The 24,753-nt window shown below is 38.4% G+C and overlaps 1 protein-coding gene across 3 annotated transcripts in view; it reads left to right on the top strand.

Annotated features, from left to right (window-relative positions):
* Positions 1-10,870: 10,870 nt before the first annotated feature.
* The window catches only part of PLEKHH2 (pleckstrin homology, MyTH4 and FERM domain containing H2), a 129,346-nt gene continuing 115,463 nt past the window's right edge, over positions 10,871-24,753 (top strand). Inside the window, exons 1-2 of one of the 3 annotated variants that reach the window (XR_008917461.1) lie at positions 10,871-11,433; positions 24,390-24,524. Coding sequence is in view for 2 of the 3 variants with exons in the window: in XM_056822875.1 (XP_056678853.1) it covers positions 24,402-24,524 (123 nt within the window). In the remaining variant the exon portion in view is untranslated. The remainder of the gene's footprint in view (positions 11,434-24,389; positions 24,525-24,753) is intronic. The other 2 variants (XM_056822875.1, XM_056822826.1) reach the window with 2 other exon arrangements.

The raw sequence follows: 24,753 nt of genomic DNA, 5'->3' as shown, positions 1-24,753 counted from the left end.
TCTAGTCTCCTACTGAGCTAAAGCAGCAAACTCACCAGATCTGCCAAATTAGAGCAGAGTGCCCTGTCCACTGGTCCCAGAAGAGCCCACAGAAGCTATTTACTGCGCCTCATCTCAGCCTTTAGCTTGGTGCAAATTAGTAATATCTGGGCGCAGTGGTGCTCCTTGCTCCCTGACACTTGGCATGAAATGGCCACATTAATTCTTCTGTGATAATGTCCAAGTTTGTTCAAGTAAGGAAGCAAGGATTAAGCAAACCATAAGTGATGAGAGGAGCTTTTTTAGTGCCACCATAAAGTGGCCCTTGTAAAAATTAAATTATATTTCCAATAATAAAAATATTATATTTTATGAGGTTTACTAAGGATCGTTAGAAAATCAAGGAATAAAGAAGGTACAAAATAAAAATCACATGCCCATGACTGATTAGCCCATTCAAAAGCCCAGCGCTTAGCTTACCACTATACTTGCTACATCATTGTAATGGAAGAGAATAGAGAGTGGGAACCGTTACTGCCAGTTAAATACAATTGTGATCTTGCCAATGTGAAGACTCAGGTGAGATTACAGGAAATCCTGGGAAATACCAAGGACTTCTGGGGATTGAAGTCTAGGGTTCAAAATCTCCATTTTTACATTCACCCCCCTGAGGCCCGAGGAAGACTAGTCTCTCTGATGGGTCTTGTAAACATACCAACTTTGAAATTACAATAATTTGAGGATAAAAGGAAAAGAGAACGAAACCAATAATTGCTAGGCACATTGACAAAAAGCCAGTTAGGGGGCAGTCCCCTTCAGCATGAGAGTATACATACAAAATAAATGCATTCAAACCCCACACATTTCAAATCACCATATCCCAAAGTTCACTCTAGATCTTCTGGTTCAGCATGTTGTCTGTGGAGGCATCTTCATGGTGTCTTCTCCAAACAGTTCACTTTCTGGATTCAGAGAGGTAACATGTTTCTTAACCTAAAATTTCTCTCTCAAAAGGAATTTAAACTTTGCAATTTAAAATAATTATATAATAATATAATAATAATTATACATTCCCCCTGAAGGGGTGATTGAAAAACACAGGGATCATTTAGGGATGCATGGCTGAATTATGAGGTATATGAATCAATTGACAAGAGAAATTAAAAAAACATCCAAAAAATCCATATAAAAAAAGATAATTTCTGGATGAAATATAGACTATCAAGGTCTTATGTATAAAAATTGTAAGTAAAGGAAAAATAAATCTATAACAGGTCCTTGAATCAGGGCCCAATTAAAATGATTTAAGCAATTATGCCTTTATCCAATCAGTAGCCAGGACTACAGAAAGTTTGCCACACTATGAAAGACAGAATAGGGACTAAATTATAGGAGTGAGGTAGGAGCCAAATTTGAGATACTTGATAGAATGTGGAACAAGGAAGACCTGCCTTTAACACATGTTAAATAGGTGCAACCTCAAATCCCAAATGGGTTCATGTCCTCTTGCCATGGCCCAAAATTTTTTTGTGCTTCTTTGGCACTGTGCAATGGCTCTTTTTGTATTCTCTTGTCCTGGAATCAGACAGAATCATTAAACAAAGTCCCATAATTTTTCAAAACAATTGAGGGCATCATTTTTTATAGTCTCAAGCTTTGGGGGCATGCATTTACATTATAGCAAATATATTTTAAACTTATATTACTGCAAAATCAAAAAAGTTAAAGAAAATCTTAATACTGTTGACATGTGCTTCAAATATAAAAAGGAGAGAAAAAATAAAACTGAAATAGTATATTGCACAGGCAAGAAGAATATAATAATAAAAGAGTTTTAAAAATAAAAAATATAGCTTATAATCATTGATATACTGTGTCAGCTAAGGAAATGTAGAATACAAAGGTTTTTCACCAAAAATGAGATCCATTTCTCTTCATACCTGGCCATGATCCACTGTGAGTACAAGCAAATGATTTTCACAAAGTAACAGTTTTTTATAAAGAATAGTAGTACAACAGGTAATGCACATTCAAAAAGTACCAAAATCCCCAAAATTCACAATAGCCCATTTATTGACAATAGCAAACAAACCCACTATCATATTTTACATGAGTCTACTGTATGACATTTAAAGAAAATGGATACTTGTCACATTTTTCAGGTGTAGCAATGTTTCAACCTTGACAGAGATATTTTAAAACAATGTAAAACTTATTTGGGTCTAGAACATCATCAAGAAATCTAGATTGTTCTGGTGGAAGTAAAGTGAGCTGAAGAGTTATAAATGAGAGATGCTCCCTTTTTGGGAGCCATCCAGGGATACAATGCCCTGGGATTAACTTCCCAGCTCCTTTGGTATGAGACTGCAATGTCCCATCCATTCACATTTTTATAAATGTGGGAGGTGGGGATTATAATTGTATTTCACTTCAGCTACTAAAATGGACCTTACCTCCTGTTAGAGGCAGGCAAAATGATCAGAGTTGTTGAAAAAAATCTAAAAATGTCTAAAAACCCCTTAAAATCAATTTGAGACATTTTGAGACATTTAGCTCATTAAATTTTCCAAAGGTTGTTATACAATTGTAACCAGTTTTGATGAAGTCCATCCATCCACTATGTGACAATTTACGAAGTCAAAATAGAAAAACAACTGCTTTTATATATGGGCTTATTCAATAATGTTTGTTCAGTATGGTTATAGGGGAAAAGCAACAGAATATAACAGTAGTTAAAACCCAGTACATTAAAATGATTCAGTGTAACAGAATAGTATTGAATACATTAATATATGAACTTAAACCCACAAAACTAAATCTTAAACAAAACAATCAGAAAAATGCAACAAAATACAGAGATGTTTATAAAACATTGAAGTCTGAAAAGCCTTAAAAATATAACCTTCAGTCTCTTTAAAGTTAGTTTTTGTTTTGTTTTGTTTTGTTTTGTTTATTCATTGAGATTCCTTTCATCAGTACTATGGAATTCCCCATCACAAGGAAGAACATGGGTTTTAGGAATCTCAAATTGGGCAGGCCCAAATGGCAAAGAGTTGCAGGGAGATGAATGTCTCCCCTGAATCTCAGGTAAAATAAGTAAAAGGATCAGGGCACTCAAAAAATATCCTTTGAAATACGCCATGCTGGAAAAGTCTCTTCCTTCTCCTAGTTCCCCCCCCCCCCTGAGGTCCCCTGACACGTGGAGGCTAATTGTTGCCTAAGGAAAGAACACCCCAGTTTTTACCAGTTGGTTTGTGATTCTGAAGACACAGTGACAGCTACCAGCAGCTTGGGTCCTGGGGCTAGCCTGGGGTGATCTGACTCGGAAACCAGAGTAGAGTTCCTTGGGCTAGGGCTGGGGCCTGGGCTGGGCCCAGGCCAGGACCAGGTGAGCAATCTTGTCAAGAAGATCAGGAGGAGCCAACTGAATCAGAATCAGCTTTGTGCCGAAAAGCCTTGGCAAGAGAAATGTGGCTTAAAAAAAGTTATCTAGGCTATCTTTAAAAAAAAATTGAGAAGTTCTCATCTGAGTGGCTGCCATTAACTATAAAAATTAAATTATATTTCCAATAATAAAATATTATATTTTATGAGGTTTCTTAAGGATCATTAGAAAATCAAGGAATAAAGAAGATACAAAATAAAAATCACATGCCCATGACTGATTAGCCCATTCAAAAGTCCAGCGCTTAGCTTACCACTATACTTGCTACATCATTGTAATGGAAGAGAAGAGAGTGGGAAGCATTACTGCCAGTTAAATACAATTGTGATCTTGCCAATGTGGAGACTCAGGTGAGATTACAGGAAATCCTGGGAAATACCAAGGATTTCTGGGGATTGAAGCCTAGGGTTCAAAATCTCCATTTTTACACCCTTGAGCATGTGGCCCAACAGTTATTCTTTTTATTATTATAGCTTTTCTTCCTCCTTTTAGGTGGAGGAAACTGGAAATGGCTATGATCTTGTGAACATCAAAAGGTCAGGAGAGAGAGTCACCAGGAGATTTAGGAGCAAAATTTATGCCAGGTTTTGTACCAACCAATAGAGGACCAAGTCCCCATCTTGCTGAAGAAGAGAGGATGACTCAGGCTTAGATGGAAATTTGAATTGCCTTTATGTTACCTATGATTCTGTGACCTGATGTATAGTGGAGAAAAGAGAAACAAGAAAATAATAGACTAAACAAAATGATGTCAAGGAAAACAATATGAAAAGGTAGTAAATTCAGTTGAATATAATATCAAATAATGAAGCATTTTTCCTCTTAATAGCAAGGTGGTGTGCAATGGGTGAAGAATGATGCACAGAAGCATACATAGTTAATGCATTGATTTCTTTGTTTTTCTTGTAATGATGTGAGAATTTATGGTAGGAGTATTAATGGAAAATGAGTATTGTTTTTTAATCATCGATATGGACTTTTTTAAAGCACATAATACTTACCATCTATATTATTCTATAAGATTTGCAAAGTGCTTTATATCTATTAGCTCCAGTGATCTTCACAACAATTCTGCAAGATAGGTACTATTATTATCTTCATTTTATAAGATGAGGAACCTGAGGCTGACAAAGTAGAGAAATAAAGTAAAAGAAATAAAGGAGAAAATGATTCAGAATAATGAAAGTTGCTGAAAGAATAAAAGGAATGGAAAATGATCCTTAGATTTGACTAAAAATAGAATTTGGTTCTTATGAACAATCAACATGACATAATTAATATAGAGTTGGCTTTGAAGCCAGAAAGGACTAGATTCAAATCTCACCTCTGACAATAGCTATGCCTGTAACACTAGACAAGTTCCCTGGTAGTTGTAGTGCCTTGTCTCAATTCTCTAAAACTATAAATTGTAGAAAAGTCCTGATTTGCATTGATAGAAGATATCTCCTAGTGCTCCATTAAAGTCACCGGTCCAGTTAATGTCCTTATAAATAGTTAATGTTATTTAATGTCATCAACCACCTCTACAACAGAGTCAGCTTAAAGACCTAGTAGATAGAGCACTGGGCCTGGAGTCAGGAAGGTTTTGGTGTAAATCAGATCCTTATTAGTCATTTGACTCTGAGCAAGCCCCCTGTTTGCCTCAGTTTCATCATCTGTAAAATAAGCTGGAGAAGAAAAATGACAAATCATTCCAGTATCTTTGCCAAGAAAATCCCATGGACAGTAAGGTCCACAGGGTCAGGAAGAGTCAGACGCAATTGAGCAACAACAAATAAAAGAGCTACAACAGTTTATACTAAATTTCTGAATTTAAGTATTTCAATAGTTTGTGAAAATTTGAACAATCATCAATGACTATAAAAGGGGTATTCTGTAGTATAGTTCAATGCACAGGACTACCATATGAATCAGGTTAACTGAAATTGTTTGAATATTTGGTTTCTGATATCATGGAAAAAAGGTTAGAAAAAAGCAAGATTCACAGTTTTCAATAGGAAAGCCTGAAATTATTTTATATTGGCTATAGAACAAGTGAGCTTTTAAATGTATTTGGGGATCAAGAAAATGGAATTTCTGATATCAAAATAATGACTCATTTTACTTAGTAAAATGAAGAAAAATGGTGCATCAAATTCCTATGAAATACCTAAAAAAGTATATATCTACACATGGTCTATTTTATGTTTTTTAAATCATATTTCTTGAATATTTAAACCCATTAAACAAATACGCACCAAGATGTGAATTTCAAGTGAATTCTGAACACTTAGACTTTTAGGAAGGATGTACTGTGACTGAGGCAAATGCACCAGTTTATAAAGTCACAAGCATTTGCAAGCCATCATTGCCTTCAGTAATCAAACAAGGAAATTAGAACTAGAACTGAGCTTCTCATTTTTGCATGTGGATACCATTGTCTCTTCACTGTTTGCCAAATTTTTTTTTTGGTAGGTTAGAGAGAACTGGAATTTGTGGAACTTGGAATGAAGAAGATCAAGATTCAAACTCTACCTCTACTAGCTGTTTACTACCTCTTTCTGAGCCATCCACAGATGGTAATAGCTATATTTAATCCTCAAATCCTACAAAATCTCCTCAGTGATATTCAATTATTTGAAAAAGATCAATTTAACTATACACACTAGAAAAATAAGGAACACAAACTGGCACCTTATAGGAGAAGCCCATGGCAATGAGGGGCAACTTAAGCTTGCCCAGGTGAGCCCTAGATGGGAGTACTTGGACCTTGAATCCTGGCTGTCTCTTTTGTCTTCCTACTTCCTTTTCTGAATACAGATCAGACTTTATTGATATTGAGAAAAGATGTTTCCAGCCCTGGGGTTATCTCATGGATAATCCTGAGATTCTGAGCTTCTGTGTTCCAAGAGTCAATCACTAGCAGCCCAGAGGGAGACATTTCCTTAACAGAATACTTCTCAGGGAAGGTTAACCTACAATAGGATTGCCCTGCAGCTGAAATCATGCCATGAAGGGTCATCTAGACTTTGTTACCTTTCATGATATTGCTATGAGCTGTTCAGACGATACATATGTGAGGTTAATGGGGAGAATTTGTTCCATATGAAGTATTTTTCTCTTTTGGGGAGACTGAGTATAACTGCATATTTGTGTATTCTATGTTTCCTGTATTTGTTCATGTCAGACAAGGAGCATTTTTTTACGCATGTACTAGAATTGTGTTAAGGTGGGAAGATATAATGAAGAGTAAAAAAAGGAAGGCTTGGCTCTCAAGGAACTTGTGGTTCAATGAGGTCCAACATGTAAACAACCATATACAAATGAGATAAATACAGAATAAATGGGACATAATGAACAGAGGGAATTAAAGGGGTCCAGGAAAGGTTTCTTGTGTATAGTGGGATTTAATTGGGACCTGAAGGATACCAGGCGTCTGGGATGAGGAGAGAGAGGATTCTAGACCTGGAGAACAGTGAGTGAAAATGCCCAAAGCTGGCAGATGGGTTGTCTTGTTGGAAGAATAGCAAGGAAGCCAATGCACTGGAACACAAATATTTGGGGTGGGGTAGAGGTAGGAGTGTAAAAACATTGGAAAGGTAGAAAAGGGCCAAGATAAGAAAGGCTTTAAAAGCTGGAGAGATGGTTTTAGATTTGATCTGGAAGGTGACAGTCACTGGAGGTTATTGACTAGTGAGTCTATTCACATGGTCCTGTGAACCCTTTGTGTTGTCAACTTGGAAAAACACAGAACTACTTACATAGTCAGAAAAACCAGTTCTTTAATCAAGAAAGGGAAAGATCTATATTAATCAACCACTATACAGAGCCAAGGGTCAAATACTACACAGAGTCAAAACCCTGGGGCTCTAGGGACAGTATCTCTGGGAGGATCAATGTGCTAGAAGATTCTCCAAAGAATAATAGAATTTGGGGATCTTATATACATTCTGGAGAACTCAGGACACCAAACCTACACTGACAAGTTATGAGCAGGTTTGGGAAAGAGGCTGTAGCCAGGGGCTAGGGTATCTGGGAGTGGTCTATTACAAAGGATACTAAAAGGATGGTTCCTGCACACGTGTTGGTCTTCTTGGGAACTGACCTCTGATATAATGGGGGAAACTTCTAAGACTAAAGGGGTACTTAACATTTTATTAGATCGACTAGCCCCACCTAAGCTGGGATCATCAAGTACTTTAAGACAGGGGTCCCCAAACTTTTTACACAGGGGGCCAGTTCACTGTTCCTCGGACTGTTGGAGGGCTGGACTATTAAAAAAAAAACCACCACCAACAAAAAACTATTAACAAATCTGTATACCACTGTCTGGGATGGCGGAGGCTGTAGCCCTGGCTGTGACAGGCCCATCACTGCCACCACTATACTGGGCAGCAGTATACACAGTGCAGAATTCCCATCCCCAGATTGCCGCTCACCATGCTGACGTCTCCCATTGTGCAGCCACATAATCCTTTGTGCAGTGCCTCATTCTCGTTCAGTTACTCTCAGAACAAGACGCCACACAAAAGATTATGTCACCAGAAGTAGTACTGTACATGAGCAACACTGTGCTTTGCAGCACTGCCACATACAGTACTCCTCTCACTGACCACCAGTGAAAGAGGTGCCCCTTCCGGAAGTGCAGTAGGGGCCGGATAAATGGCCTCGGGGGGCTGTATGTGGCCCATGGGCCATAGTTTGGGGACCCCTTCAAGCTTAAGGTCTATTGCTCTGTCTGAAATGGGTGAGTCTGGGACTTCCCTGGGGTGAGTTCTCAGAGGACAGGGCAAAATTAGGGTTCCCAGAAACCCAGTTGACAGTGTCGTCTCACGTATTTTCTGAAGTAGAAGATAAAAGAAAGCTGTCTCACACCAGAAACCCTGCTGTACATTGAATTGCTTTGCAGGTGGAACATGAGCCATGCCTAGGCTTTGCTTCAGAGATTTCCCTGAAGTTTTTTCCAGTGTAGGGGCATTAATGAGCCACCTGTCCTGAAACTAATCCCACTAGAGTCAGGCTCTGAAGGAAAAAATCAGTCAGTAAGAGCCTAGAGTCCTTTAGGGGCAGAGCTACTAGCCACAGAAAGAAATATAGGTATTACTATCCTCATTTTCCAGATGAGATCAAATGACTTGTCCGAGGCTCTAAGTGTGGGAGGCAGGATTTGGAATCAAATCTCTGTGGACTCCAATACCATTTAGGAATTTGGAAAATTCCAAAAGTGTTTTTCCCCCCAATGGCTATTTTTTTTCTAATGACATCATCTCTCTTCAGATTTGTTAACACTATAATAAAGACTGGAAATTTCAGTTGATTTTAAAGGATGATAGAAAGATTCATGGTAGGTGAAAGCAGGCTGTAGCAGAATCCCAACAATGACTTGTACACAGAAAGGGCAATAAAAGACAGATATGATTCATGTAATATACATCATCTGACATAGTCACTGTGTCAGTGGGCTGTCAACTGTGCTTTTGGAAGCCCCAAGTTTGCCTCTGCTTACCATAAGGGACGTCCCAACTAACCTTGTCTCTGACTAAACTATAAAACTTAAAGTACTTAATGATCTCAGCTTAGGTCTGTGATGGCAAACCTATGACACACATGCCATTTTCGATAACATATGGCTGCATGCAGGCTCAGAGCACCTCGGGGCTGGGAGCTGCCTGGGGAGTCACATCCCCTCAGCCATGGCTGTGGCTGTGGCCATGCCCAGGCCTGGCCAGGTGGGAGGGCTACTCCATGCACTGGTTTGGAGCCAGGAACAGAATGGAGACACAGTTCTAGTTCTAACCATGCTGTTCTACTTGAGAAGAACAAGTACAAGAAGGAGAGAGATAACAAGATATCTGAGGTAGAGGAATGTTACAAGGGTTTAGTATTTGTGTGAGAGGAAGGAGTTAAAGGGACATGAATAAGCGTATCAACAAAAAAAATTAAATATTAAAACTTTTAAAAAGACATTATCATGGAAATGTATGATTGGGAAGGAAGATGAGACAGACAACATAGAAAGCTGAAATATTACATCAGTACCTCAAGTCACCAAAAGAAGAAGAGAAAAGCCCCTAGCACATTGGCAGTTTTCTTTATGGAAGATTTATCAAAGAACACAGAAAAGAATTACACAGGATGAGAATCAAGAGTCATAGAATTTAAGAGTTGGAAGAGATCTCAACCACCATCTAGTGCAACCTTTACATAAAGGCAAAAGGGGGTTGCAATTTGTATCCATGGAATAGTCGTATTAATGTGATTGTAGACAGATTAAAGTATTGGACAAAAGCTTCTAAGCACAGGTCACTGTGCTAGGGCAGTGTGATAGTGAAAAGTGTGTGATGGACTAGGAATCAAAAGATGTAGTATTTAATCTGAGTACCACTAAGAAGTAGGTGCCTTTGGACAAGTCCCTTACCCTCAATGAAGCTTCGTTTTCCTCATCTGTAAAATGAAGAGTGAGAAAACCCAATCTTTAAATTCCTTCCATTTTCAATCTAGACTCCTACAGGATGCCTAAACTGCTGTTGCTACTTAGGAAAAATCTAGTTATTACCAAAGTTAATATTTCACCACAATAACAGTCTCTTCTACAATGGGTTTATATCTGGCATTACTTGGGGGGGAAAATAGTGTGGGCTTGGAGAGATATATGGTGAGTGGAATTCATCTGCAACTTATTAGCAATGAAGTCTTGGGCAGGAAGGATATGATGTAGCTCCTGTAAGGGAGATTTATGGCAGTCAGTGGACAGGAATTTCAGAGGATGAGAAGGTGTGGATAGGTTGGGATCTGCACCAATGGTGGAATGCCCACAGGAATGAAATCAGGCAGCTGATATCCTGTCTTCTTTCATCATCATTTTAATTAAAGAGTTTATTTTTTAAAAGTAATATTAAGCAGCTGAAAGATCTTGGATCTGCTGCTGCCTAAACTAAAAATGTAAAATTCACTTTGTGTTAGGGCCAGCACAGTCAGACTCCATACTGCCCCTTACACTGAGCTCTCGGTAACAATCAGAAAGGAATTTTTTGAGTGTTTTTTTCTTCTTCTAGAAATTTAAGTAAACTGATCCTGAGTCTTGCAATGATAACTGACTTGCTTTAAAAGTTTTCTAACTCATGTAATCCCCAGGGTTTGTGTCTTCAAAATGGAAGCGATTTTACTGTATGTATGTAAGGAGTCTCTCTCATGCTTGGTCATTACTGACCTAGTAACTTGATGCGAGTTACTAAAACTCTAATTTCTCTACAAAACGGGGCCAGGAAGGCTGGCTTGTTTGGTGAGGCAGTTTGGAGACAGTATGGCATGTGCTGTGCATCAGCAGCTCCCACAAAAGGCAGGAAGAATTTGATGTGTGGGGGTTGTGTGGATCTGGTTCAAAATTAGTGCTCATCTGGAAGAAATATGAACTCCCGACACTGGCTTGCTGGTCTTTTCCTGGTAATAACAGTTTCCTTTCCTTGGAGTCTCTCATTGTTTCGCAATACTTTACCTCCTTCGGGCTTGCAGTGCGTACTTAAAACAAAGCAAACTTACTCAGATCCTCCGCAGAAGGAAAAACTCTTATTCCCATTTGCCAGCTGTGTAAACTGAGTGAAGTGACTTGCATGACCTACCGGTTTGGGTCCGCTTTACCAACAGAATTCAAAGCCCCCCCGCTGATCGTCTGGAATTCGGACCCAGGACTACTGTTCGAGAAGCAGAATCTTAAAAGAGGGATGGGGTATCAAGGCTACTAGACTGAGGGACTTGGGACCGCGAGTAGAGTGGGGGAGGTGGGGAAGGGTCGTCTTGGTCACACCCCTCGGATGACGCAAAGGGACCGGCCCCAGCCTCTCATTGGCCTCCCCCGGCATCGGTCAGAGTGGTGGCGGCGACCCGCCCCTGCTTGACTCTCTGGGTGGGTGGGTTGGAGTAAAGAGGGACAGCGGATAGCCCTGGGAGCCCCGGGACTAGTGGCAGCCTGGGTCGCCTCTGTAACCGCTGCTGCTGCCACTGTTTCCACGGTCCCTGGAACAGCAGAACAGGTAGGTCGGTCGCGAAGTCCGAGACTCCCCTCCCGCCCCTTATCTCTGCGTCCTTCTGGCTCTCCAGTCTGGCTGGACGGTTCCCTCTCCAAGTTTGAGCGCCACAGTCCGCCTGGGAGACAGGCTACAACTCCACCATGGCCAGGGAAGGGAGGAGGCGGGGTAGATATGTAGGGGAACCCCTGGGAGGCCCTGGGCCAGGGCATAAAACGGGGTTTGGCTTCCGCCCCCACTACCCTGTACCCCACATCCCCATCCTCATCCCACACAGTTCCTTTATTTCCCCATTGCCCTCCAGCCCAAAGGGCACTGAACTGTGGGAGAGCTTCTCAGCTTTCGGTCAAGGCGCTTGGCTCTCGGACCGTGATCGCCTCTTGCCATGCTCTCCTTGGTTTGATGAATTAAATTAATTTGACCTCAGTCCCTCCCTCCCCTGCCCCTGCCTCACTAGTGGGCACAAGGCACTTTATGTAGCTAGAGGTCTCCTGATTACATGGCAGTCCTGTGGCTCCTCTGCTCCCCGACTTCTTGTGAGCGAGTGTGGGGACAAAAGTGGGGAGAGAGGGGCCTTTAGGGACTGACTACCAGGTGACGGGGACTTTCCCGGAGGGAAGAGCTAGGCAATTTATACTTTTCATAACAAACCGTGTGCTTTTTAAAAGTTTACCCTCTCTCATAAAGTTAACCACGCAGAACCTAACGCTTATGTCACTTTGTGTTTCTTGTTCCACCCACTGAGATTTCAGGGGTAAAAATGTTAAAACTTTAAGAAAACATTAACCAAAGTCACTACAAACTCTAATTTTAAGGTTAACTCGTTCTCTTCCAATGCTAAACTGCCATTTGACAGTTTAAATACTTTCTCCAGAAAATAGTATGATTTTTTAAATGACAGTATATTTTATAGATGGCAAAAATTAAGAAAAATAAATGTAACATCTAGTCAATAGCTTTGACCAATCCCTTCCCTCTCCCATCTACTTCAAATTAAACCTGGGATGAAGACAGGGAAGATTCCTTTAAACAAGACAGTCAAAAAGGACATTATTCTGTTTTAGTGAGGAAAATACTGACATATGCTGGCATCCTAGAGATCAGAGATGCAGACTGCAAACTTAGATAACAAGAGTGCACTTCAGTAGATGAACTATTTTCCTTTCCCTCTTCCTTTTGGGGAATTTGGGAGAGAAACAGGAAGTAGAGATGGAAAGAAATCATTCACTCCACAATTGTAAACAATTTATTTTATGTCAGTAAATATTTCCAAAGGTCCCTGGGGATGTTTGGAAAATCTGAAGCTAAGTAGTATCAATCATTGGCACTCCACCATAAAGTTGTTTTCAAATTTAAAAATGTCTAAAATATTTATATAGCATCTGGTCACAGCAGTTACAGTTGGACACTTAAGTATAGTAATGGAGACCTAAAAGAAGAGTACTTTCATTCAATCTTAACTCTTTATTATGAACTACTTACTAGAGCTGTGATTCTTATAGTAGCTACTCTGTTATAACCAGCCAACCAGTATAATGTTACGATAAGTAATGGTGAAATCCATTGCCCAAGTTTCTATATTGCCTCTGGTTACAATCTGAGCCAACCACTAGATTTTTACGTGTGGAAATATCAGCAATATGCTACTCCTGCCTTTAAGACTGTCAAAGTCTAGTAAAAGCAGGGTTTTTTTCTTCTTCTTCAGTTTGTTCATGCCTGGGTTCTAGTACGCACAGTCCCAAATTTGTCAAAAAGCTACAATATGCCTGTAGATTGTATGTTTTAACTAAAATCGTTCCTGAATGGAAACAGATTGTCTACCATTTTCAGATAAGCATTTTCCTTCTCCTCTTGACATAGTTACAAAATGCCTTTCTCCACCATTTTTTTTCTTTCTACCTCTACCTGGCTTCCTTCTAGCCGAAGCTAAAATTCTACCTTCTTCAAGAAGCCGAGCCTGATTCCTCTTAATGCTGGTGCCTGCCTTCTGTCATTATCTCCAATTTATCCTGTATATATCTTGTTTACCTATAGTTGCTTTCATGTTGTGTGCCCTTCCCCTCATTAGACTGTAAGCTCCTTGACAGCAGATATTGTCCTTTATCCTTTTTTTGTATCCCAATTACTTAATACAGTTAAAACACCATTATCAATGAATTAATAATTATTTGTTCACTTACTGATAGTCAGTAGATTCCAGTCATGTGCTAATGCCCAAAACTTGAAGTTTTATTCGGTTTCACATTTTACCCTGTATTTCATTTTTACACATGAGGACATTTTTTATTCTTATCTTCCTTGACTCTTAAAGTAATTTAAAAGGAACTATTTAAAAGTTTTCAAAATTGCTTATTTTTTATTTTAAATTTAAAAAATTAGCCTATTAGCAACCATGTTTTTTTTTTTTTTGGGGGGGGGAAGCCCTGAGTAGAGATCAGTTATCTACATAAGCATTATTGAAAATAGTGGGAGGAACTAAGCAAGCATATGAGAGTTGAGGAAGATGAGATCACTTCTGGCTGGGTAAACCAGAGAAAGATTCATGAGATGGTCTTTGAACTGGTCTTTGAAGGACAGGTAGAAATTTCAACAGAAGGAGATAGAAGTAAAGGAGAGGCCCTTTGGGACATAACAAAAGGTGTGAGCAAAGTAGCAGAGTCTGGACAGCATGAACTATGTTAAGGGAATGGCAGGTTGATTAACTAAGTGATATATTAAGAGTTTAGGCTCAAAGAATACACAGAGTCTAGCTCATAGAGGGCCTTGAGTGACTGAAGATCATAAGATCACAGGTTAGACATGGAAGATACTATCAAGTCCAATATCTTCATTTTTCTGAAGAAGAAACTGAAGTAGAGAAAGTTTTAGTGACTTGCCTAAGATCAATCAGGGTGTAAATATCTTGAGGTAGGACTTGAACTCAAGTTTTCCTAACCCTAAGCCTTGTACTCTGTCCACTGATGCTTAGCTGGAGTTTAGAATATTACATAAACAATTTTATTATTCAGTTGCTTTTAAGTCATGTCCCACTTTTCCAGACCCTATTAGGGTTTTTCTTGGGAAAGATACTGGAGTGGTTTGCCATTTCCTTCTCCAGTTCATTTTATAGACGAGGAACTTGGGCAAACAGGCTTACACGACTTGTTCAGGGTCACCCAACCAATAAGTATCTGAGGTCAGATTTGAACTCAAGAAGATGACTTCCAGGCCTAATGCTTTATCCATTGCATCACAAACAACAGAGAACTATTAAAAAAAATTAGTAGGAAAGCAGTGTAATCAGAACTCCTCCAGAATATTAATTTTCTAGTGGTCTGTAAGACGAATTAGTTGGGGGTGGGAAGATACTGAAGATGAGGGGACAGGAAGCCATTACAATTTTCTAGACAAGTGATGACAAGGATTTGCACTAAGGTTTAGGCAATGGGGATAGAAAATAGAAAGGCAGAGGTGAGAAAAAATGCAGAGGAAGAATTTAGCAAATAATTAAGAACTAGAAAGAAAGGTCTGATATGAATAATGAATTGCCAACTCTGAGCCAATAGCATGATTCCAAAAAAAGCTAATGTGACCTTAGCCTGCATTAAGAGAAACATAGGGCTCCTGACTGGGAAGAAGTATAGTAATTAGATCTGTCTGAAGAGGATGGAACTAATAGAACAGGTAGAATTTGCAGAGGGGCAGGTCTTGACTCAATGTACTTCCTGACACCTAAAGATATCCAAAAATGGAATAAACCTCCTTGGGAGATAGTGCATTTGGCCTTCTGAGTCCGTTTCAGGCAAAGGCTGGATGACCCCTTATTAGATATGTGGTAGAAGTGACTTGTCAGGTACAGGAAACAGCATAGTCTCCGAGATGCCTCCTAACTATAAGATTCTGTGAAAAAATACTTGAAAGGTTCAAGTATGAGTGATTAGGGAAATGGTGGATGCTAACAACAGGAATAGAGTAGACCAGGAGGAGAAATCGTTTTCATTTTGTTTTTTGAGGAAGACATGTAATTCTATTTTGAACATCTATAGGGATAAGCAAATAGAGGTATGATAGAAATGAGGGTCTGGAGTTCACCAGAGAGATCAGGGCCATTCATTTTCAAGTTCATTGGAGTTAAAGGAGTGGAACTCATGGAGGGAAAGAGAGTATATAGAGAAAAAAGGGACAAGGAGTAAACTTTGGTGGAAACCCTTACACTTAGAGAATGAGAGAAGAAAAGGAAACATAAAATTTAATAAAAAAAGACAAAGGTTACAAAAAATGAGTTCAATCTGATAGGCATCTTTTAGCAACACCCTGGTAGAAACTGGGGATACAAAGGCAAAAATGAAGAATTCCTGCTCTCAAGGAGTTTACACTCTGGAATATAACACATTCACAGATAAGTAAATACAAAATAAATATAAAGTAAACACAAAATATTCTCAGGTGGACTAACATTAAAACTAACAAGTGAAAAAATCAGGAAAGGGCTCATTTATTGGAGGTTGGATTTGAGCTGAGCCTTGAATATAACTAAACATTTTAAGACATGGATGTGAGGAGGAAGAATATTCTAGGTAAGGGGGACAGCCTGTGCAAAGAGGCATAGAGGCAGTAGACAGGGAAGGAATGTATGTATGGGGCACAGCAAAAGAGTCAAACTGGCTGTAATGTAAAGTTCAGAATGCATGAGGGACAGTAATAGAAAGTAAGACTAGAAAAGTAGGTTGAGGTCTATTTGGCATTTAAATGCCAAGGCAATAAAGAGGCACATTGATGCTTTTTGAGGCCAGGAAGGGCATGATTAGACCTGTGTTTTACAAATATACATTCGGAAGCTCTACAGAGGATGGATTGGAGAGGGAAGAAAGTGGGAGACCATTTTGGCAATTATAGCAGGAGTTCAGGTTAGAAATGACAAGGGCTTGAACAAGGGTGATGGCCATGAATGGAGCCAGGGGAGTGGAGAGATGTAGAGTGAGAATTGACAAGACTTGGCAACTGCTTATATATGTGGGTTTAGGGAATGGAAAGAATTTAGTATGATAGATTCCAAACCTAGATAACTAGAAAGGTGTCTTCCATAGATATAGGGAAGTTAGAGGCAGGTTTAGAGGGAAAAATAATCTATTTTATTTTAGACGTGCTGATTTTAAGATACTTACAAGACATCTTGTTTCATAGACAGTTGGTGATGTGGGAATGGAGCTCAGGAGAGAGATGAAGACTAGATAAATAGAATCAGGCATGATCTGTGTAGTGATGTTCATTAAACCCATGGGAGTTAATGAGATCTTGGGGGGGAAGAGTAGGAGAGAGAGGGACAATGAGAAAGGAAGGAGAGGGAGGGGGGAGAGGAGGAGGGAGGGGAGGAACAGGAGGAACAGAAGCAGGAGGAGAAGGAAGAGCAGGAGGAGGAGGAGAGAGCTCTATTGGGCATTAGTGCTTAGTGGTTGTGTTAGAAAGGAGAGAAGAGACGCCATGAAGATAGACTGGACAGAACATGGCAACAGATTAGATATGGTGGGGATGGGGCAGTGAGTGAGAGTGAGGAGTTGAGAGTGACGCCTATGTTATTGAGCCTGGGTGACTGGGAAAAATGTACTGTCTCAGTGGTAAAAGGGAAGTTAGGGAAAGGGGAGGGTTTGGTTTGAAAGATGAATTGAATTTTGGTTTTAGATGTCTAAAGGATAACACATTACAGATGTTTGATACAAAGTTGTAGATGCAAGACTAAAGAAGGGGCGGTTAGGTAGTCCAATGGATAGAGAGCTAGACCTAGAGTTGGGAGGACCTGCGTTCAAAACCTCAGATACTTTCTAGCTCTGTGGCCCTGGACAAATCACTTAACCCAAATTGTCTAGCTTTTGCTGCTCTTTGATTTTTGAATTGATACTAAGATAGAAGGTAAGGGTCTGGGGTGGGGGGGAAGAGAGTCTGGGGTGGGGGAAGAAAAGCTAGACATCAAAGGTCAAATGTTATAGGGAAGTCAAGAAGGAAGATGATTGAGAGAAGATCTTGGAACTGGTGAGAAATCCTTTAGTAACAATAACAGTTTACTTTCTGTCTCAACTGCTAGGGACTAAGAAGGGAGTGAAAGGTGAGGAAGTGGGGCCAACCTTTGGATGCAGTTTATTCTAAGAATTTGGCTGTAAATGGTGAGGTTTAACTTAATTGCTTCAGAGAATGGCAGGGCCAGGAGAAAGTTTTATTTATTATTTGTTTTGGAGAGGAAGGAGCTGCTAGAGGAGCTAGTGAAATTGAAGGTTAGGAAGAGAGAAGGTTTATATCAAAGAGGGAAGCTCTAAGTGTAGACTGGGAAGAGGGGAACCAAGAATACAAGTAGAAGAGTTAGCCTGGGTGAAGAGAAGAGTCATCAGTTCTTATGAGATCAAAGAATAGAGAATAGAAGTATCAAATGTAAAGGAGATGCTAATGTCCACAGAATCTTCTGTCACTTTAATGTATAAAATCAACGAAGACCAAGTATTTAGGCAGACCAACTGCCAATGGCTGGTAAACCCAGAAGCTCCCAGAATGACAATACCTCCCAGATCACCAACCCTGCTACCAGCCATCATCAAGGAGAGCCCCCCCTTTTGTACATTCAATGTCAACTGCCCCTACAAATGCCTTATTTTTCCTTTCTCCTTTACTCCTCCACAATAACCATAGAAGACCCAAAAAGGAAACTTCTTATTCCAAAATCCTCATAATTGTCAATTTGTACATGGATTCATAAAATAAATTATTTTATCAATGAAAATGATGTTAAAGAAGATATATTACAATCCACTTTTTCTCTGTACCCTATGGATCACTGGACCTTTTCATCTGGCTTATAATTGAAAACTTCTATAATGTATCATTTTCTCCTATTAGCAAGTGAGCTCCTTGAAAGCAGGGACTTGGTTTTTTTAAAATGCATACTTACATGTATACATATATATATGCATCCACGTATATTACATACATTATATATAATAATTATATTTATATATAGTTCAATACAAAGTCATTTGGGAGGGAAAGCACTAGCTTTTGGAGAGATCTGAAAAGGCTTCATATAAAAGGTGTTGCTTAAGCTACATTTTGAAGAGAGGGACCTAAGTTTCTAAATCTGTTTCTATTCTTATCTTCATAGGTAAATGACTTTGGTAAGAGAAAAAGTATTACCTTTTCCTTACTTTTTCTAAAATTGATGGTTCAAGGTTATAACTGAATTCTCCAAATTAGTAGGGGGAAAACCCCTACTAGACAGAGCCCACTGAATATATAAACATGTGTAGCATTTATTAAAACTTCAGTATAGATTAATTGTTTATTCTGAGGTGGCAATAACCATAAATAAATGGTGCTTGAAATTGTGTAATCAATGCAATGATCTGAGACAATCCTGAAAGACTTCTTTTTTTTTTTAAACCCCTACCTTCCATCTTGGAATCAATACTGTGTATTGGCAAGAAGGCAGAAGAGCTAGGCAATGGGGGTCAAGTGACTTGCCCAGGGTCACACAGCTGGGAAGTGTCTGAGGCCAGATTTGAACCCAGGACCTCCTGTCTCAAGGTCTGGCTCTCAATCCACTGAGCTACCCAGCTGCCCCCCTGTAGGACTTCTAATGGGAAATTCTATCCACCTCCAAAGAAAGAACTGTTAAGAGTCCAATGGGTGTGGATCCAATACTTGAGTGTAGTTATGGTTTTATTTTGGCGTTTGGGTTTTGTATGAATGTGCTCTTACAACAACAACCAATATAAAAGTATGTTTTGCATGATAATAAAAATAAAACAAGAATAACAACAAAAAGAAATCATGCAATCCAGTAGCAGAATTATTGAACCATAGCAAAATTCTCCAGTGTGAGACTCTTATTGTCTAAAGGACACAAGTGTGCTCTTACTTTCAGTTGCTATAGTATGGTTGGTTTTAGGTTGAAGTTTACCTGTTTTCTTATTTAATGAAAATATTTTATCAATGCTTCCTTGCCCTGCCTGCTCTGGAGATAGTAAGGAGCAAAGTAGGTGGTAGATGAAGGAATGGATATTGCCAATGGCCATGGTATAATCTATATTTAATGACTGAAAGTTGTTTATATTATGGTTAGTGAAAAAGGTCCATGATATTGGTGAGTCTATTGAAAGATGCCTAATTTTTATCTTCATGATTGTTGTAGAAATTCCCTTACTGGTGTAGTAGAAAAAATTCCAGATATTGAGTTCTGAGACCAAGAATCCTATCGTAGCTCCCACATTTTTTATGTGATCACAGGAAAACCAAGTAACCTATATACATTTCAATTTACTCATCTTAAGGACTTAGGTTGCAATTATTTCTACTATCTGCCTCACAGAATTGTTAAGAGGAAGGTACTTTGTAAGCTTTAAAGCCCTATACAGATTTGGATTGTTGCTATTGTTAATGATAATAAATTTATAACTTTGGGGAAATGGTTCTTTGTGATGTATTCTAAAAGAGCCTATTAATTTAAGTATTATTAAACATGGTTACTTGCTATGCAATAAGTAATGCATGGTTATGTTATAGTATTAATATAAAGAGGGATTTGTGCACAAACCACACACCAGTAAATCAGGTTTTTTTTTTAAATAGGTTTTTGAGTGAATAGGTAATTAAAAGGAAAAATTAAATTGGATATTAGTCTAGAGGATAAGCTGAGATTCTTTTAGGAATTCAATACAACTTTTTGTTCTGAACATAATGAACACCAATACAATGAAGAATTTCATATTTGAAGTGGAATAGAAGAGGATTGTACTCAAAAATTTTACTTTCTATTATGTAAAGTTTGATTTTTGCTTTAAGCATGTAATAAACTTATCACATGACATTCAAAACTATCTTGTTTATGTTTTTCTGGCCATCCTTTTGTTCCTTTCTGTGCATTTTAAAAGTAATGTTTTAATAAGATCCTTTTCTTTTTTCTGACAGCTCTATTACTAACTCTTCAATGCCTTTTTTCTAGAAAAAAACATTCTTATAACAAATATGCACATTCATACTTGACATCTTCATACCTTTCTAGTCTTCTTACAGTTTATTCCCTTTCACATACTCTGCAGTTATAAGTGGTCTTCTTGCTTGTGAATTTTCCCTGGCTATTCCCCCTGCCTAGGACTTTCTCCCTCCTTCTTTCCACCTACTGGCATCCTTCAAGGCTTAGTTAAATACCCACCTTCTGCAAGAAATCTTTTCTGATTTCCCTTAATGGCAATACCTTTCCTCTGTTGATCAACTCCATTTTATTATATTTTTATTTTATTAATATTGTTATAATCTATATTAAAATTTGTTATAAATTATTTAAGAATTAAATTATGATACAAAGATGGATATTTTATTACTATTAAAATATTAATTCATTATTTGTTTATCATCTATATTATATCCAGTTTATTCTTGTTTGTATGTAGATGTTTGCATGTTGACCTCTCCATAAGACTAAGCTCCTTGTGAACAGGCAGGCACTACTTTTTGCCTTTCTCTGTATCCTCAGCACTTGGCATAGTGGCTAGCACAGAGTGGGCACTTAAAAAATGTTGGTAAGATAATTGACTAGACAAGCAAAACAAATGCCAACATTGACCATGTACAATGTGGGACATGTATTTTTTATCCTACACTTCCTGTGAGGATGTGGGTAATATCATGGCTTTGATCAAGGCTCTTAGATCTTTCAAAGCTATTTTTTCTTTACTGTGTTATTGTAGAAATTGTATTTTGTGCAAACCCTGGGCAAGAGACCTAACACTCATTTTCTAGCCCTTTTGTTCTTCTGCCTTGGAACCAATATACTGTATTGATTCTAAGATGGAAGGTAAGGGTTTGTCGTTTTATTTTTTTAAAGAAATTTCCATATTGGTTCTGTTCACTTTCAACTGTATCAATTCATAGAATTCTTCCAAGGTTTCCCATCATTCCCATCATATACCAAAATTTGTTCAACTATTCAAAATTGATGGACATCTCTTCAGTTTCCAATTATTTGCTACCCCCAAAAGAGCTGCTACAAATATTTTTGTAACTTTGGGTCCTTTTCCTGTTTTTTTTTTATCTCTTTGGGTCATAGGCTTAGTAGTCATGTTGCTGAGTGAGAGGATATGCACAGGTTAGAGACGGCTGGACTAGTTCTCAGCTTCTCTAACAGAACACGGGTGTTTCTGGTTTTCCACAGCCCCTCCAAAAATGCTCATTTTTTCTTATTTGTCAGTTGCTGATCTTTGTCAATCTTTGCCAAGGTATGAGGTCAAACATCAGCGTAGTTTCAGTTTGCATCTTTCCAATTATTAATGATTGGGAGTATTTTTATATGATCATAGCTATCATGAACTTCTTTTTGAGAACTGCCTATTCATATCCTTTGGTCATTTATTCTTAGGGAAGTGGGTCTTCTTTGTTAAATAAGAGAACTGAGAGTGTAAAAATGGTGAAGAAGCTTATGAGGGATATGAAATGGAAATAAAACAAAAGATTATTTTCCCACTGTTTCTTTTTGTAAACATACAGGGGATATTTCTAAGTAAAATTATATCTTAGGGCTCTGAAATATTTGCACTTGTGGTTCAGATGTCTTGAAGAGCCTATGTTCTTCAAGGTATTTATCTCTTCATATTTGTTCCTATCCATTTAAAGTTAGTATTGTATGGGAATATAATTCAATTACTACAATAATAAAATCTCCTATTCCTCTAGCACCATAGCTAATGAGCAATTCCACTGGGTTTTACATGTATCATTGTTCAAAACCTATTTCCATAAAAATCATTTTAAAGAATTGTTTCTCTCTCATGCTCTGGGGTAGTATCAGGCTAATCTTGAAAATCAATTAATAAATTTATGTCTTTGTTTAGCTGTTTCAGTTGTGTCCAACTTTTGTGACCCATTTTGGGGTTTTCACTGCAAAGATGATTTGTAGCAGTGATTTGCCATTTTCTTCTCTTAACTCATTTTACAGATGAGGAAACAGAGGCAAACAAGGTTAAGTGACTTGCCCAAGGTCACACAGCTAGTAAGTTTCTGAGACCCAATTTGAACCCAAGTCTTCCTGACTCCTAACCCAGTGTTCTATCCACAGAGCCACCTAGCTACCCTTGCACCATCAACACATTGTTATTATTTGGTTGTGACCAACTCTTTTTGATCCTGTATGGGTAATTTTGGGCAAATATACTAGAGCGGCTTGCCATTTCCTTCCCTTGTAGATCTGGCACATAGCGGTCAAGTGACTGACCCAGGGTCACACAGGTACTAAGTGTCTGAGACTGAATTTGAACTCGTCTTGACTCCAAGCCCAACACTCTATTGACTGAACCACCTACCTAGCTGCCTCATCTTTAAGGATCTCAAAACAATTCAGTGAGATGCCAGTTGTTTAGGCTCAAGCTTTCCCCTCTATTTTGAATCTCCTAACTATGTCCAAAGGGCACTAAAAGACTGTCTGCCCTTTGATCCAGCCATAGCACTGCTGGGTTTGTACCCCAAAGAGATCATAAGGAAAAAGACTTGTACAAGAATATTCATAGCTGCGCTCTTTGTGGTGGCCAAAAATTGGAAAATGAGGGGATGCCCTTCAATTGGGGAATGGCTGAACAAATATATTGAATCTCCTAGAATTTGAACTATGCCAAGTAGAATAGTTACTTCCTCGTGAACATTCACTCTGGATTTTGATAAGCTTCATGATTCCAAGTTTAATATTTAAAGTTTTTAAATTTTCACTCTGTTATAGCTAGGCAGTATTAGGATAAGTGCTCAATAATCACTCCAGTCATACATATTTGAATATACTGTCAGTTTAGAGCTTGAAAGAAATTAGGCTCTGCCTCACTAAGTGGGGAGTCTAGGCAATTAAACATTTTCATTTAAACCCAGACCATGATTGAGCACAAATGCAGTCCTGCTTTGTGTTATTGATGCTCACTGAAACCAGATCTGTTTCCCTGAAGATATTAGAGGGACTAATTAAAGTTAGATGGTAAAAATGATAGGCTGATTTAAAAAAATCAATTGGAAAGTCTAAACTTGGGAGGTGTGGGGAGGGCAGGGTGGCAGTTAGGAGACTTACTGAATAAAGAGCCAGACTTAGAGACTGGAAGTCCCGGGTTCAAATCTAACTTTAGGTGCATTCTAGTTGTGTGACCCTGGGCAAGTCACTTAAACCCCCATTGCCTAGCCCTTACTACTGTTTCTGCATTAGAATCAAGACAGAAGGGAGAGGTTTAAAGGGGGAAAAAGACTAAACTAAAATAATATCTAGCATTCAAATATGTTTTTATACTTTCCAAAGAATTTTCAAATATGTTTTTGACAATCCTGTGATGTCAATAAATGGGACATTCTTTCCATTTTCTAGATTGGGAAACTGAGATCCGGTGATATTAAATTATTTGGCCAAGATCATCTAATGACTTAAAACTGAAATTAGTGACTTTTTCACTCATTTCTATTTGAACACAGTTGTAAAATTCATTTTTCAGAACCGTAATGTTTTAATTTATCAAACGCTCATTCTCTCATTACATATTGAGTAGAATATATATATATATATATGTATATATATGTTTTTGACAATCCTGTGATGTCAATAAATGGGACATTCTTTCCTAGATTGGGAAACTGAGACCCAGTGATATTAAATTATTTGGCCAAGATCATCTAATGACTTAAAACTGAAATTAGTGACTTTTTCACTCATTTCTATTTGAACACAGTTGTAAAATTCATTTTTCAGAACCATAATGTTTTAATTTATCAAACACTCATTCTCTCATTACATATTGAGTAGAATATATATATATATGTACATATATATCATAAGTCCATCTGCCAAAACAATACTTTCACTTACTGAATGTCAGTTGATTGCTCAGAGAATAATGCTTCTATAATCACTGGCTGGTGAAACAAATTTTCCTTAGTCCTAAAAGATGTTTTATTTCTCTCTTTGGATCTTTCTCCCTTTTTAGGAAAGAATAAATATGGCAGAACTTTTGGAGGCAGAAGGCACTGTAGATTGGAAGGAAAGATGCATAGCCCTGGAATCACAGCTCATGAAATTTAGACTCCAGGCAAGCAAGATCAGAGAGCTTTTAGCAGAAAAGGTAAGTCTTTCCATCCAAACTTTAAATATCTATTTAGATATGAAACTGAAATAATTTTTCTCTTTTAAATCCAAATTAAATTGATAAAAGATCAAGTCTGACCATACCATTCCCTCCTCCTCCCCCCCATTCACTAAACTCCAGTGATTCCTTGCTTCCTTTAACCTTGAGGTCCAATAGAAGTTGCTCTGTTTGGCAACAACCTTGCTCCATCCTACTTTGCCAACCT

The sequence above is a fragment of the Monodelphis domestica genome, chromosome 1, assembly GCF_027887165.1.
Source record: "Monodelphis domestica isolate mMonDom1 chromosome 1, mMonDom1.pri, whole genome shotgun sequence".
NCBI classification, from domain to species: Eukaryota; Metazoa; Chordata; class Mammalia; order Didelphimorphia; family Didelphidae; genus Monodelphis; species Monodelphis domestica.
Note: the sequence above shows the minus strand (reverse complement) of the source record. Positions and strands in the feature narration are given on the sequence as shown.